The 17836-nt window shown below is 38.2% G+C and overlaps 1 protein-coding gene across 1 annotated transcript in view; it reads left to right on the top strand.

The window, feature by feature from the left end:
• Nucleotides 1-17836, top strand: part of itsn2a (intersectin 2a) — a 104915-nt gene that overhangs the window by 23782 nt on the left and 63297 nt on the right. The window contains exon 2 of the mRNA XM_079830494.1: nt 13757-13817. Coding sequence (XP_079686620.1) covers nt 13811-13817 — 7 coding nt within the window. The 5' untranslated portion in view covers nt 13757-13810. The remainder of the gene's footprint in view (nt 1-13756; nt 13818-17836) is intronic.

The raw sequence follows: 17836 nt of genomic DNA, 5'->3' as shown, positions 1-17836 counted from the left end.
TATATGTGAGATTGAGAGAGATTATTCCCATAGTTTATTCTTATTTAAAGCAGATATTTAGTGAGGTGTCTGGACAAAAGGTAAAATAAGAAAGGCAAAGTAAAAGATTGAAGTGCATTATTATGTAGTAAAAGCAATCAAAGCACCCTGAAGAGGTTTTGAGTTTCAGTGTGTATGAATGTGTGAGAACCCAGTCCAAACCACAGATCCTGTCTGCCTCAGCTTTCAGCTCTTTAATCTATACCTCAGTCTATTAACCCTCCATTTATTGATCTGTAATGGACTCTTTATTTGCACACAGTAGATTAGTAGAGGACGAGAACCCTGGGTCACATCTTCACTCTCATTATCTCCATCTATCCTCTCTTCTGTCTCAAATGGCAATCACAAGAGTGTCAATGCATATTAAGTTGGACACTATACAAATAAGCTTTATGACTTAGTGGGGTTGTAAGTATTTCCACAGTCTGAAGGCATCTTTACTAGGGATGCACGATATATCTGCCATCATATCAGTATCAGTCAATATATGTTAATTTTTAATGTTATCGTTATCGGCCCGATAAGAAAATTCGGCTGATATATTAAAGCAGATAAATAATGGATTATTTCCTTCAGTCGAGACACTTCAGATGCTGATTTAGATGTTGACCATGATAGTTTTGAATGGCTTGAAATATGATTGGAATCACTTCAATACCGGAAAATACAGTTCAATGCAAGTCTGTCATATAGGCCATGGGTTTTCAAACTGGGGTCCCCAGAAATTTTCAGAGAATAAAAAGAAAAATGGTTAAAGTCTACCAAACATTCTAACTGTTTAATTTCTAAATGTTTCTCTCTTTTCTTGTTATATACATACTTTCCAGAATTGTATGTTTGCTTTGTCTTTCTAGTTAATTTTTCTCACTATAGTCCCCTTTATCTCGCTCACTGGGGTTTTAAGGCAGTATTCTTAATGGAGTACGTAAACTGCTTACACACATTTATTGTGAAAGTTGCTTATACAAATAATTTTTCATTGAAAAATGTTCTTCAGGTTTATACATCCAACTGTCTTACAAATTTTAAATCAGTGTATTGTTTTATGTGAATGAGTAGGCTCAATGATTCTCACATCAGTTTAAAGCAAAAATGCTAGGCAAATACACCCATTAGACAAATGTCTTGTGGACATATCTATTGTGTGTTTTGAGGCCTTAATTTTAAAACTAGTTTTCTCAAAAACCATGCATAATTATTTTTCTCTCAACAATACAAGCATGCACATGTTGCTCACTTATTATGGTAGCCCAGTTTGTGCTGAATACAGTGTAATTACACTTTTGCCATTAATGTGTTTATAAGCAACTGAAAAAAAAACACAAATGTCAGAGCATGTCAAAACTTCTAAAGGGCCCCAAAAGCTCAGACTCCTAGGGGTTAAGTATAGCCTATTTAATTTTGGAAACAATATGTTGTATTAATAATGTCACACTTACTATTTATCTAACAGTTTAAATGTTTTTTCCATACATAAAAATATATAGATGGATTTTAGAAAGGGGGTCCCTCATAAAACGTTCGCCATATTTGGGGGTCCTTGGCATCATAAAGTTTGAAAACCCCTGATGCTACATAAAATTAGGACATTATAATTGTGTGCTTGGGACATGGCTTCTAATGGTAAGACTTTTGTTTTTGTAATCAGGCTTTCAAAAATTATATAAAAATGTGGTATATCGGTTATCGGCTTTCAAATATAAAGAATTATCGGTATCGGCAAATTTTCATATCGGTGCATCTCTAATCTTCAAATGAAATATTTTTATTAGCCTATATTATTATTTATTAATGCCAGTTTTAAAAGTACTTTAAGTTTGGTATGCCATGAAGCATTCCTTTTACTTTAAAAATGTTTCATAATGAGCGATAAGATTCTAGCAATTATAGCAAATGTGATGGATTGATTTAAGGTTAAACTTAAACCTTTGAATTGAACGCATGGCGGAAACGGCTTTTCGCCAAAACTTGACCCATTTTTAAAAGCACTTATATAGAATAGTATATATCTATTTAAAAAACCTTGCATTTGTACTGTGCTAGACCAACTGGGACTAGTCACAACACTTGACTATTGTTGCTCTATTGTTGGATTGATTGCTTCTATTGCTCTCCTCATTTGCAAGCATCTGCTAAATGAATAAATGTAAATGTATATCTGATCCCCTCAGTGTAGTTGATACTGTAATGATACTGTTAACCTCTGTAGTCTGCAGAAATTAATGAAGTTTGAAAATGAAGGAAATGAAGGCTTATGTGCTGTTCATGAATCATATACATGAGCGAGATATCGCTCTAAGCTCAAAAGCCTCAGTATTCCTTAATGCAAAACTGACGATGCCTCTCTCCTTTAGAATTATTTAGTTTACATTTCACTGCCAGTTGTATATTGTGTATATAACTGTGTATGTGACAAATAAAACTCTTGAATCTCTTGAATTATGAATTAGATAGGACAGTGAAGTTTAGACACAAACTAATGGGAAGAGAAGGAAACGGGATTCAGGAAGGACCTCATGCAGGGACTTAAACTCGGATGACTTGTTATTAAGGCAGTAAGAGAGGGAGAATTGGTAGATCAGACACGTTGTTCTGTTTTGCCTGGTTTCTGTTTATTCAGTCAGTTGACATGTTTGACTCAAGTAACTTGCTGTTATTGCCTTGCAGCATGCTGTGAAGAGGTAATAATAGGTATACTGTTGTAACAGTGTGAAATCATGTGCTATCTAAAATGTAATTTACGCTTTAAAAGCATAGATAATCCTGCAGTCAATGCTATTAGAAAACCCTGACTCTCATGGGAGCCATAAAAGCAGCACAATACATATACAATGCAGTGCTATTTTGTAAGTGTGGACTGGCTAAGCTGTTTGTGGCATTGCACGTTAAGATTGTTGCACTAATTGGACATAAATTCATGAAAAGCATTATGAAATGCTCTTTATGAAATGGAAATGTCTTTTATACAGTGCCCTCCACTAATATTGACACCCTTGGTAAATATGAGCAAAGGCTATATTGTTTATCCTTTTGATCTTAAAAAAAAAATTCCAAAATTCTAACCTTTCATTGAAGTAAAACAATTGGAAGTGGGGGAAAATCAACGTTTTTCTCCTATGCATACTGGCCACAATTATTGGCACCCCTAGAAACTGTTGAGTAAAATATCTCTGAAGTTTTATTCCCATTCATATTTACATTTGGGTTTACCACACCAGGGTGACTATGAGCATGAAATTGTCCAGCCATGACTTCCTGTTCCACAGAAGTATAAATATAAGACAGCCATAGACTGTAAAAAAATATGGATGTAGTGTCCGTGACATCACCCATAGGATTCTGATGAGCAGTTTTTAAGCGTAAAGTAGGGTCGAGCTGGCCGTTGCCATCTTGGCAGCGCGTCATTTCCGGATAACAGAAAATGGGCAAAAAGGCGGGACGTGGGCGGAGCTTAAGTGACGCGATGACTAACAGACAGCAGAAAAATGGCTATCCACCTGTCACTCAAAGTGGCCACGCCCTTAATTATGCAGAACTTTAATGCTTTATTTAATGTAAACGAATGAGTTATACAAAATTTCACCCCCTTCACAGTCGTCATAAAGGGCAAAATTAGCCGTATAGACCAAAACCACAATTTGTACCAGGCCGTAAACATGTGTTCTTCTGCTGTAAAGTTGGGCATTTTAACATGAGCTCAATGAGATTCTGCTCCTTCTGGAGCCTGTCCCTAGTGGCCAGTCGATAAATTGCAGTATATGTCACTTCCGTATTGGCTTCAAGAGAAACTGCGGGAGGTTGCCGCTTGGAGGAAACACAAAGGCCAAATTCCCTTAATCATTCATCACAAAACCACAGAATATAGTTCTGATGTGCAGCAAAAGATTGCTACACAAAATAGAAAATGTGTAAGAAAAGAGCTAAAGCATTGAAAATCCCCATTTCCACCATCAGGGCAATAATTAAGAAGTTCAATCAACTAAAGATGTCTGGAAGATGTCTATGAATCTGCCTGGAAGAGGACGTGTGTGTATATCGTCCTAATGCACGAGAGGAGGAGAGTTTGAGTGGACAAAGACTCTCCAAGATCACAGCTGGAGAAGTGCAGAGATTAGTTGAGTCTTGGCTCAGAAAGACTAAAAATTTATCAAACAGCTCCTACAGAAAAATCCTCCTCGCTCATCCAGAAACAAACTCCAGCATATTCAGTGTCAGACACGACTGGAGCTTCAGACGGGACCTGGTTCTGTGGTCAGATCAAACAAAAAAAAGTCCCCCATGTCCACAGTTAAATACACCGCTGAATCTTTAATGTTGTGGGTCTGTTTTTTTGCTGGAGGTCCTGGACATCTTGTTCAGATTCATGGTATCATGGATTCTAGCAAATACCAACAGATAAAAAAATCAAAACCTTTCTGCTAGAAATCTGATAATGGGCCGTGGTTGGATCTTCCATCAGGACCAAGCCTGCAGCACTCCTCTCAGAAACTGAAGCCTCTGTGCCTCGATCGCCCCCCCGGTGGTTGGTCCCAGTATAGCTCATAAACCCCGCCTCTCTGTGGATTCTAATGGACGTGAGACAAACTAAACAATTAAATTACACTTCTAATAATTGTTGGAGTGACGTCATGTTTGACAGCTGAGATTGACGGCTTCTCTGAGTGAAGTTGTCACTGAGGCACTAACAGATTTTTTCCGGGATTTTTGGGAGGAGGTTGGAGCTTTAGCTTTAATTTCTACATTTCCATAACCTTTTATTTCACACCATCATAATGAATTGTTCTGCAACTGTGAGAGTGTGGGAGGGCTTTTGATAATCGCGCCTCTACTTCCTGCTCTACCGCTCAGATTCCGGTCCCGAGATCACTACTGCGCAGACTCGGTCCCAAATCTGCGTAAGATATCAGTACCATATTCAGACCTCCGTCTCATCAGTGGAAGCCAATGAAGTCGCGTCGTCCATATTTTTTTACGGTCTATGATCAGGACAATGATCCAAAACAAACACAGAAATGTATGACTGAGCACAAAATGAAGCTTCTGCCATGGCCGTCCTAGTTCCTGAGCTGAACCCTATAGAGAATGAGTGATGAGCTGAAGAGAAGAGCTGGAATCTGAAGGATCTGGAGAGATTCTGGATGAAGGAATGGGCTCTGATCTCCAAACTCATCAGGCGTTACAGAAGAAGACTCAGAGCTGGTATCTTGGGGAAAGGACGTTGCAATAATTGGGTGCCAACTTGAGAAAAACATTTAATAAATTTGATTTGAAAGTTAGTTTTCGCTGCTGTGCCAAATTCAGACCCCTGCCAGATTACCTCCCCAGTATATGTAGGTTTAGGATTAGTTGCGGGGATGAGATTAGGATTAGGCAGCCAGGTAGTGGTCTCATCGAGGGAGGTAATAATTTGTCAGGAAATTAAAATTCAGCACAACACCGGCCTTCAAATCTGTTTGGCTCAATGACTCGTAATCTGAGCTTTAGAAATAATACTTTACTAAATACAGAGCTCCGTTGGACACCAGAAGTGAGTATCTGTGGTGCATAGCATGTCCTCAACCAAATGATAATTAGATTTTTACAGTCTTCAATTCCGCAGACAGATCGAAAAGTATTAAAGCAAATGAGCAGGAGGAGGTTCGTGCACTACTGAGTCACTGGCAGGCAAGTTTAATTAGTAGATTCAAACACCTCCAATACTGCTGGAATATTTGCTGACAGCTAATGTGCAGAGAGGTGCTGATTTGTATACTAATGCACTCTAGCATAACGGAGCAGATGTAAATGTACATTACTGAAAGATGTAATGTTTTGTCTCTCACTTCTGAGGATAATAACCAAACTGCACCAGTGCTGCCTCCCCCGTACCAGCGGCTCGGTTGAAACGCTGCCAAACATTTCATTTCCATTTAATAATGAAAGATGAGTTATGGAATTTGAACTTGGATGTGAAAATGGCTCTAAAGTAATGATGTTAAACTGCTTAAATGTGTTTCTGGTGTGGCATTGTTTTTTTTCTTTGGGAATACCGTAAAAGGATGTTGTTATTAGGGTTGTGACGATAGCTCACGAGACGGTACATGATATTGGGATCACGAGAACAAGACGAGACGATATTTTTAAGAAACACTATATTTAAGAAATCTACATTGACAAAATATGACAAAGTCACAGAATGCAAAACAATGCAGGTGCATTTTACTGTACTTATCATTTAATCTAGGGCTGTCGCGAACGATTATTTTGGTAGTAATTCGCCATTTATTTATTTAATCGAGTGTAACGGATAATATTTTTTGTGAACAATAGCCTTTAAAATTACTTAAAATACATATAATAACAACAAGGCAATAATAATAGGCAAGTCATTTTATTTTCCTGGATGCCAGCTGAACTTAGCCCTGCCCACAACATTTGAGGTCGGGCAGTTCGGTCTGGACTTGATCCGTTGTGGAGCAACTATGCTCAAACCAGAGCTGTTCGGACCAATCAAATTTTCAGGGCGGGCTTTATACGATGATGGACAGATGATCGACAGTAACGTAATCATCCACGTCACCAAAGAGCGCTTGGGTTGATTTCGTTCTAATACTAAACAGACTCCTTGTTCGTATATGTTTTCACCTTTACTATTTCTCTCTGAAATGATGATCGTGTTGGTAAACCCGCCCAATTGCACCTCAAAACTAGCCCAAAACAAGCCCAATAGCTTTCCGGGGGGATTTTTTGAGGGGTAAAATATGTGTTTTTATGGCAGGATTGTCTGCTAAAATTCGCATTCCTGGGTCTAAATATCACATAATTGGTGTCGCTTAAACCCGCGGACATTGAAAAACAGCCGGCGAGAAAACCGCAGACTTGGCAACACTGTGTGCAGTTGAGTTCTGTTGACATTTGACAACTAACGTTATGCGTCGCTCCGTCGCTCTGATTGGTTGTAGGTCAATCCAATTGAAATCTTTTATTATGTACGTTATGTATTATAGCAAATACCTGCAGAGGCCGCCACCAATGGCCTGGTGTTTGTTGTTGTTGTTGTTTCACTTTACAACACAATCGAAGCCTTATTAAATATTGACCGAAAAATATTTAATCGAAATGTCCACTAAATTGTTCATATTTGGCATTACGATAGAAATGCTACAACCTCAAAACAACATCAAAACATGCAAGGGTTTGATCTTTTATTTTGAAATCGCGGTGGACAACAGTTTCCATATTTAGAAATGTATTCTCCCGAGTGAGACTAGGTTTATAAATGATATAACGTGCTATATTAAGATTTTAAAGTTGTGTTTATATATATTGTGCAGAGAAAACGATCTAATAATGCAGTTCATGGATTCTCGTATGTGGAATGCGCCACTTCATGTGAAATTGCAATCGAGGATTTTTAAAATCGAACACTCAAATTTTATTGAGGAATCGTGACAGACCTATACTAATGATCTTGTAATGAAGGTCACTTCAGTTCTACTTTCTGAGTAGGAATTATCATATGCAGTAAAAGACAGTATAATGCAAGGCCTGTAAAAAGTTTTGCCACAAACTCAACTCAGTCATGCTGTTTTCGCGAGACTGAAACGGAAACGTTGCGATTTATTCTTTTTCCCCTATTGTGACGTATATCTGAGTAAACGGCTTCTGAAATTAGAAAAAATGTAAGGCGAGGGTTGGAAGTTGGGCGTTGCTAACAAAATGGAGGTAGAAACAAGCCATAGCACATGACAGGAAGAGAAGTCGTTTCGAGGGGGGAGGGAAGGTTACGCTGCATCCCAATTCGCATACTATCCGTACTGAATAGTATTCGAAAAAATAATTAGTATGTCCCAAATCGTAGTATGTTGAAAAGAGTATTCTAAAGATTCCCGGATGGTCAACTATTTCCGGTCATAATTCGAAGTGCAGATCGATGCGCACTCTAACGGCTGATATTTCCCACAACCCATTGCGAGATGGACGAGGATTCGATTAGAACTACAAACGCGGATACATTTAAAAAAAAAAAAAAACTACAAACATGACGGTTACACGAGTCTGACGGTTAAGTAGAGAGGATTAGATAAAGGGGTTTGAGTGAGCAATTATCAGTATTTAACCTGACGAAAAGATATTTATTCAATGTTAGCCACATTATATTTCACCTGCAGCAGCATTGAGAAGTTTGGTAATGATACGTTTGGCCATTAACTTTGCAAACATATGAGAGGAGTCTCTGCACTAAAGACCCACGAATGGCAGATCAACGTGCTACTACATTTCTCTCCGATACGGTAGGAAATGAAATTGAATGTGGAGGATTTGAACTGTGACTATGGTTGACTGGGCAGTTTAAACAGTGATGGGATGCACATAACTAAGCAACAGAGTCTGTTATAGATGATGAAGTAGTATGTCCCAAAGCTTGCATACTCTTCTGCTACACACTCAAAAGTATGTACTTTTTCTTCACAAAAAGAGTACATACTTTTAGGTCGTAGCATAAGTAGGCGAATTGGGACGCAGCAAAAGAAGAAGATGAGCTGCTAATGCTGCTAGCCAGTTAACAAAAAGTGTGTGAATGGTTTGGGCCATAGATATACATAATAAAGGCTAGATGTCTCGTCCCCGCTGCTGGCCAATGGAGGTCGACGTCCGCACCTGGCGGCCATCTTGTTACAGTCAGCTCGCTCACTCGTAACATTGTGTTTTATTGGTGCATGTACTTTTTCTTCACAAATAGAGTACATACTTTTAGGACGTAGTATAAGTAGGCGAATTGGGACGCAGCATTAGTGTCATTTTAAAATAGGCTCATTTTCCAACTCTCCTAGAGTTAAACAGTTGAGTTTTACCGTTTTCCAATCCATTCAGCCGTACATTTTTTCCTCACATTGGTTATGTTGACGGAAGTTAGCCTATTTTCAGGCGCTGTGTAATATCATTGCGCCGCTGCACTCATGGTACGGCAGCAAAGTTATTATTATTACGCACGAATGAGAGTTTAGTTCCGAGACATATCAGTCTAGAAAATCACAACTTTTCCGTCTGTCTTAGTACAAGAGTCAAGTTTTAAATAGGAAAAATATCGAAACTCTGGTCATTTTTGAGCGAGATGCTAACGGTCTAATCAGATTCAATGATCTATGCTAAGCTATGCTAAAAGTGCTACCGCCAGACCCGGAGATCGGCTGAATGGATTCAAAAACGGTAAAACTCAACTGTTTAACTCTAGGGGAGACGTTTTTTTTATTTTTTATTTCCTTTAAAGATTATGAGGGTGATAGCCAGACAAGTATTTATTAGCTTCTGTATATGTATGTGATACTGAAGCTAATAAATACTTGTCTGACTATCACCAGACCAAGCTCAATTTAAGATTGAACATTGGTCTGGGGAGTCTGCTCTGTATTTTCTACTGCACAAGAGGCGTGATCAACGAGCATAATTCAAATGACTCTGTACGCAATTGGATAGTCCTTCAACCAATCAGACCACAAGAGGCATGATAAATGGGCAACGACCCATCGCTTCTCTATCCGTCATCGTGTTAAACCCGCCAATAGCCAAAAGCCAGTCTGTGATTGGTTCCCGTAAAAGTGTAACACAAGCAGTAGAAATTAATGTGCAAGTGTCCAGACTGAGTTGCAGGGCGAAATCAAATCGCCAGCAGATCAGGCTGGGTTTACCCAGTCTAAATAAATACATATCTATAGCCTATACATTTAAAAAAGTAGTTGGAAGGACAGTAATGCATTGCCCTAAAAATCAGTGTTTAAAGGAATAATCAGTTTGTTTCCATATTGAATATGAAACTGCTGTGCGACATGACACAGCCAATCAGGAGATTTGATGTTTAAGCTATAGGACCTATACGATTCCACAGTGGGCGGGGCTTCCCTGTGCTCTATTGTAAACAAATATAAGCCTGTGAAGTCACTGACTAAAATACGTTTTTTATTTATTTATTTATTTTTAATGACAAAACAAATATGAGACATTGTGGTACAGTTCAGAGTATGTAGAACAGAATAACAACATCAACTAAAATATAGAATGATTATAAATTATATCAAATAATAATAATAATAATAATAATAATAATAATAATTAAAAAAATTAAATACTGAAACAAAGTATAATATTAGGGCCGTTACATGAATTTGAAAAGCTTTAAAGTTTGTATTGTTTTAATATGTTTTTTGTTTTGTGATCTCTTGTTTGAAAGGGTTTCAATGTGATTGCGAGATCACTGACTAAATCTTATTTTAGTGTTTGTGCACATGACACTTTCTCACACTGGTGACAGTTTAACTAGGAGGAATCTGTGTCTATCCACGTTCAGCAGGTTTACAGTTCAGCTTACGCATAAGATTTCATGTAGTACATGCAATATATAGGTCAAGAAGTTATATAATGTTTGGGATTGACTGTTACTTTTCAAATAAATGCTGTTCACTTGAACTTTCTGCTCATCAAAGTATCCTCGATTTAAAATAAACCCCATATCAACAAATCTTTGATTAGCATTAAAGTTTGCTTAATTTAATCCTTATTGGTGCAACTTACCCTAAGTGTTTTTCACGTTTTAGAACTTGCATTTAGTTCACATATTTTTGTTTTTAAGATGGAAAATTGACAGGCTTGTGCTGCAGATCTATCCTCCTGGGACCCAGAAAAAAAAAAGTTTTTTGAATTTAGTATTTTTTCATGTCATTACATTGTTTAGAGCATAAGAAACAAATGGAAAAACAAAACATTTTTGGAAAAATTATATTTTATTCATATTTTATGATGTGTCCTCTGTAGTTGACACCAGGACTAAAAAAATAAAATGACATGAAATTGCATGTATAGGTGAAAACAATGGATTTATTTTTCATTCACCAATCAATTTTTAGGTTTCATTCTTTGTTTAAAGATGATTCTGAACTATGTTATGAAAGATATAATGAAATGCATTGATATACCATTTTACTTTATGCAATATGTGGGTAAAATGGCCATACTTGGATTTTCCCATCCAATACAATGCATCTATACACTGCATCTAATTTGCATATTAATGTGTTCTTGGTGCAACATGTAAGGAAAATAGAAGTGTAATAATGGGAGGAATAATTGGCAACATTTTCATAATATCTCATATTTCATAGGAATATTGATATGTAATTTCGTCCCTATTCACATTATGTTTCCAAAATGCCTGATAAACATGATTTGAGTCCTGGCGTCCTCTACAGTGGACATTTATGAAACCAATGCCCTGTTTTGTAACAGAAAGTCATATTTTGATTAGGAACCCCATAACATTTTCCTGAGATGTTGATTCCTTAAAAACAATTTGAAAATTAATCCGATTTAAATTAGAATTACAAAATATTATCATATTTCCATAAGAGTGCTAAACATTAATGTCAGCCGTTTTTAAAAACCAAGAAGAAGTTGTTGTCCTGATGAAACCTCCAAACATTTGGTATCTCTGCAAAGCCCCGAATGTGCTCTTTACAGGACATTATGTGACATGTATGATGTCAGAGAAATTCACTAAAATATAATGTCCACTACAGTGGGTCCCAGGAGGCTATGGCTGTTTTGCTCTCCAGGGCTCAGCGACAGTCACGTGACTGAAAACTATGAATTTGGATTTAGTAATCAAGCCTTACTGACACAATACAATGTTTTGATATTAACAATAGTTATACTGTTTTTTTTACAATCCAGGAGACTTAAAAAAAAAAACTAACATTAGTGAAGGATTAACAAAACAGAATCAGATTGCTGTTCTAATCAATACAGCCCATACCAACTAATTTGGTTATACAATACGGTTTGTCGCTCTGTAACCAGAGTGTGTACACTCTAAAAAATGCTGGGTTAAAAATAACCCAAGTTGGGTTGAAAATGGACTAACCCAGCAATTGGGTTGTTTTAACCCTCTGGTGCTCTTCGTTTAGGGGTGGCATTGGTATTCTTCCCGGTCATAAGTGACCGGACACCTACAAATTAAACTTCCTCTACCCCAGTAAAACCAATGCAATGTATTTTTCTTCAATAATATTTTTTTTTTTTACATTTTGTGTTTTGAGATGGTTTTATGGTATTTTTTCATATTTAAGCAATAATTATGGTCTATTTTTGCCATTGAAAATTATACATTTAAATGTTTTTTTTTTTTATTGCAGTATTTCAGGTTAAAATAGAGACTAGGCCTTCAAAATATATTTTTTTGAAGGCAGATTAGCGCCCTCTTTTGGAATTATTTAAGAAATCATGCAACCATGGGTGTAATCACTAGAGGTCTCTATGGAGAATTCCCTAGTTCTGTTTTGAACACATTTAATGATTTTTTTTTTTTTATGGATTTGAATATATATATTTAAAAAAATCTCAAAGACTATTTATTATAAAGTTTTAGATTTTTTTGTTGTTGTTAGAAATATAGATTTGTTCTGTGAATTTGTGTTTTTTGCAGATTTCCCATTCATGGTGTCATTTTTGACCGAAGAGCACAAGTGGGAGTATTTTTTTACGACCACTTAACATACTTGAATCATGCCCTCAATTTTTGTGTGTTAACATACCTAATGCTAGAAACGTCACCAAGTTTCATATCATTCTGATGAAGCTGTGATTTTTTAAAATTCCAAATGTGGTTCATAGGTTCAGTTTTTCATAGGTGTGTGTGTGTGTATAAGTGTGCGTGTGTGAGTGAGTGTGTAAGTGGATGTGTCAATATCACACTCTTGATGTTTTAGAGTGTCACCCCTTCACTGCTGTGTACTTTTTTTCAGCATTGTGGCCGATTTGTAGATTGTACACACAAATATTCTGAGAATTTGTGTTTTTGCCGATTTCCCATTAATTTCCTACGGTCGGTCATTTATGACCGAAGACAATGAAAGCTACTTTTCTTTTTACGACCAATTAGCATACTCAAATCATGACCCCAATTTTTTTGTGTGTTAACATACCTAATGCTAGAAAAGTCACCAAGTTTCATATCATTCCGATGAAGCAGTGATTTTTAAAATTTCAAAACAGAAATGACGAAGAGCACCAGAGGGTTAAGCAAACATTTAACCCAACCGCTGGGTTAAAACAACCCAATTGCATTGTTTAGAGTGTAGAAATGGAGTTTAACACTCTCAACGGGACTGACAATCTGCTGCTGTGTGAATGTAGTCAAAGGCGCCGAAACTCTCGGACTTCTAGATTTTTCCAGCAAGTGTTTAAATGGGCTCAGAGATCCTCAGTTGTATTGGGAGTTTGTGTGTTTGTTCAATCTGCCCAATAGGATTCAGTTGTGAGATGCAGGGCTAGTTTCCCAGAAAGAGCTTTAGAGAGAAGACCGAGACGAACAATCGCTTTGCATTAGGCGAAATCGCTCGGGCACAATCAATATCCTGTTTGTGTGTGAGTGCGTGAAGGTGCACTGGGGATGTGGCTTGTTGCATGCACGTGTGTGTGTTATGGCAAACAACATGATTGAGTGTGAGAGGAAAATGGATGGAAACAATGGACGAAATATTCAACAGCAGCTGAGAAGAGATGCATCTGCCTCGGTCTCATTACTCTCTACTTGTTTTCGTCCTCCCATTTAATCCTTTTCACTTGTTCACAGTCTCTCTCTCTCTCTTGCTTCACCTCTTTCTCTTCCCATCATAGTGTGTCCTCTGTTGCTCTTCTATGTGTAAAATCCTCACTCTCTCGCTCTCTCTCTCTGTTTCTCCAGATGAGTATTAGCCAGCCGGTCGAGTAGAGGATCCCTCACATCCCACCTGCAGTCATGAATGGTAAGAACACAGATCTTTTGTGTGTCAAGGGCATGAAATTAGTACTTTCTTTCTTCAGTGGAACGCAAAAGGAGATGTTTATCAGAATGCCCAAGCTGCACTTTTTCATACAATTAAAATAATGATGAATAACTTCAATTTCAGTTTGTTCCTCCTTATATTGTCTCATCGTCTAGAATGCATGTCTTTATATTGGAGATTGACTGCTGGTCCACATCCACTTTTATTATTTAGAAGCGAGCAGTTCTTTTTGTGTTCTGCAAAATAATGTTATACGGGTTTGGAATAACATGAGGGCGATTAAACGATGACAGCATTTTCAATTTTAGCTGAATAATCCCTTTAAAAAGGATGAAGAGGTTATGGAGAATAAATCAGACGCATTTGGCTTGTGTGCTGAATCACGATTAGCAGAACTGCACTATGAGAAAAATATCAGAGGTTTTGGTGTTGTAGGATATTGTAAAAGTGAGCCGTCGTTATCAATATGTTTTTCTGATAGCAGAACACGTTTTAGATTCAGCTCAGTGTTTGTATAGAACACACCCAGTTGAAAGTTATGACTGCTTCCCTATTGATATAAGGATATGCTAATATTTGCTAAACTCCATGAAGGATTTTGACAGGTTTTTCAATATTTGCTACACTTTTGCTCATAAAAAACACTTAATTAATTGGCAGAAATAGCTTTTTTTATGTTAAGTTATTTTTATAGGCTCAACAGAATGTATTTTGGTTGATTTTGTAATTTAAAGGAGTCATGAACTGCGTAGTTTTTCCTGCACTCTAAAAAATGCTGGGTTAAAAATAACCCAAGTTGAGTTGAAAATGGACTAACCCAGCAATTGGGTTGTTTTAACCCAGCGGTTGGGTTAAATGTTTGCTTAAAACAACCCAATCGCTGGGTTAGTCCATTTACAACCCAACTTGGGTTATTGTTAACCCAGCATTTTTTAGAGTGTGTGGTGCAATTATAATGTTAGTAGGATTTTAACATCAAAAATGGTCATCATTTAGAAATAAAAGGCATTTGTCCTACTCTGATTTTAGCCTCTCAGGTCAAGTCAACTTTATTTATATAGCACTTTTAACAATGCAGATTGTTTCAAAGCAGCTTCACAGTGTTAAACAGGAAAATAATGCAACAGAAATGTATTCACCGTACAGCCGCTCTGGAGAAAACGGTGATGTCATCAGCTCATTTCAATTTTCATACAGTGACAATGTGGGCAGATCAGTAATTTAGTTGATGTATTTAATTTATTTTAGTTATTAAATTTATTTGGATATTTAGTTGAACATTTAGTGTCCCCAACTGAGCAAGCCAAACCAAAGGCCTTGATTTGAACGCTCTGTTTGAAGGGGCGAGACCTCAGTGTAAACGCCCACTGCTGTGATTGGCTGCTGTGAGACTTCAGTGTAAACGCCCACTGCTGTGATTGGCTGCTGTGAGACTTCAGTGTAAACGCCCACTGCTGTGATTGGCTGCTGTGAGACTTCAGTGTAAACGCCCACTGCTGTGATTGGCTGCTGTGAGACTTCAGTGTAAACGCCCACTGCTGTGATTGGCTGCTGTGAGACTTCAGTGTAAACGCCCACTGCTGTGATTGGCTGCTGTGAGACCTCAGTGTAAACGCCCACTGCTGTGATTGGCTGCTGTGAGACTTAAGTGTAAACGCCCACTGCTGTGATTGGCTGCTGTGAGACTTCAGTGTAAACGCCCACTGCTGTGATTGGCTGCTGTGAGACTTCAGTGTAAACGCCCACTGCTGTGATTGGCCGCTGTGAGACTTCAGTGTAAACGCCCACTGCTGTGATTGGCTGCTGTGAGACCTCAGTGTAAACGCCCACTGCTGTGATTGGCTGCTGTGAGACCTCAGTGTAAACGCCCACTGCTGTGATTGGCTGCTGTGAGACTTCAGTGTAAACGCCCTCTGCTGTGATTGGCTGCTGTGAGACTTCAGTGTAAACGCCCACTGCTGTGATTGGCTGCTGTGAGACTTCAGTGTAAATGCCACTGCTGTGATTGGCTGCTGTGAGACCTCAGTGTAAACGCCCACTGCTGTGATTGGCTGCTGTGAGACCTCAGTGTAAACGCCCACTGCTGTGATTGGCTGCTGTGAGACTTCAGTGTAAACGCCCACTGCTGTGATTGGCTGCTGTGAGACCTCAGTGTAAACGCCCACTGCTGTGATTGGCTGCTGTGAGACTTCAGTGTAAACGCCCACTGCTGTGATTGGCTGCTGTGAGACTTCAGTGTAAACGCCCACTGCTGTGATTGGCTGCTGTGAGACCTCAGTGTAAACGCCACTGCTGTGATTGGCTGCTGTGAGACCTCAGTGTAAACGCCCACTGCTGTGATTGGCTGCTGTGAGACCTCAGTGTAAACACCCACTGCTGTGATTGGCTGCTGTGAGACCTCAGTGTAAACGCCCACTGCTGTGATTGGCTGCTGTGAGACTTCAGTGTAAACGCCCACTGCTGTGATTGGCTGCTGTGAGACCTCAGTGTAAACGCCCACTGCTGTGATTGGCTGCTGTGAGACCTCAGTGTAAACACCCACTGCTGTGATTGGCTGCTGTGAGACTTATTTAACACAAATAAATAATGCTCAACTGAGACATTCACACTGATGAGAATAAATAAGCTCATTCCTAGCATTAGGATCCTTTGGAAGGGAATGTTATTTGTAGTCGCTCCTGAATCGCTCTTCTCTCCTCGTCATCTCACTAACACTCCAGTGGGCGGAGCTAAAGTTGTGATGATGAAGTAGGCGTTGATCTTCTTCTGCAGAGGCGTCTTTCTCCATCTATTACAGGCTCATTCCACAACGAGTCGCTCTCTGGGCTTGGTCACAATAAAAGCTGCTTTTGACTAACAAGGAAGTTTTTAGTTCTGAAACTCACAGGATATTCTTATAGTATGATGACCTCTTATATGTCAAAAGCTCAAGGAAAATTTGATTTCTCAGTTCATGACCCCTTTAAATCTGCCTCCATCATGGCTTTTTAAAATGTACTCTGGTGGCGGTAAAGCTTTGATTTATACCATCATATTAAATTATTATAAAATTCATATTCAATGGTATTTCATGGTACTTCATACCATAGTTTTACAAAGGCACTGTAAGACACTTTGAATAAAAACATTAAACAAATTGTATACAGTAAATGTAAATGGTTCTATGTCCAAAAACTTGATAGTACCATCATACTTCTTTGGGAATGAAATCTAAAGAAGATGCCTTCCAGATATACTGACTGAGATGGTTTAATTAAATATTTATCTTACAGGATAAGATAAGATAGAGAAAGAAAGCCAGCAAAGTGAGTAAAGTATGTTTAATGTCTCAGGTGAGTTTTGTAATGTGACTTTAAAGTGAGACGTCGCAAAAATTTACATTCTAGCTACAATTTCAGAAAATCCCAGGGGGGATTTTCAGGTCTGTTTGTTGAATGCCGCATCAGGCTGGTGTAACAATGGGGAAGCTGAGGCTGCAGGTTTGAACATCAGTCGTTGGTTCCTCAGATCAGTCATATTTGTGTAATGGCTGGTGTATATTTGATGCCAAATAGCTAAATCATCTCAAATAAATGCTTATGTCAGCGCAGTTAGGGACATTTTGGGCATTTCTAGGAAAATGTTCTGTGTGTTTATGTGCCTGGGTGCTTATTTAGTCTCTGTACTCATTCATTTATTTATGTGTGTGTGTGTGTGTGTGTGTGTGTGTGTGTGTGTGTGTGTGTGTGTGTTGTGGCTAATCCTCTATAGCGCTTTTGGGAAAGAGTTGCCTCTTCACTGTTTAATTAACCTGGAAGTGCACTGTAGAGAAACAGATATTGTTTGTTTATAATGTTTGCTCTTTTTGGACGTTTTCTATGCTTCTGTAAATTAAATATGTGTCAGTTGGTAATGGTATCTCAGATTTGCATGTTTGTTAAATTATTGTTTGTGCTACCTCTTTAAAACAGAGAAACAGTTACTGCTTTAATGGCTGGATGGGCCTGCATTAGTAATAA

The sequence above is a fragment of the Gobio gobio genome (assembly GCF_949357685.1).
Source record: "Gobio gobio genome assembly, chromosome: 12".
Classification (NCBI taxonomy): domain Eukaryota; kingdom Metazoa; phylum Chordata; class Actinopteri; order Cypriniformes; family Gobionidae; genus Gobio; species Gobio gobio.
The sequence above is the reverse complement of the archived record's forward strand: the minus strand, read 5'-3'. Positions and strand labels throughout refer to the sequence as shown.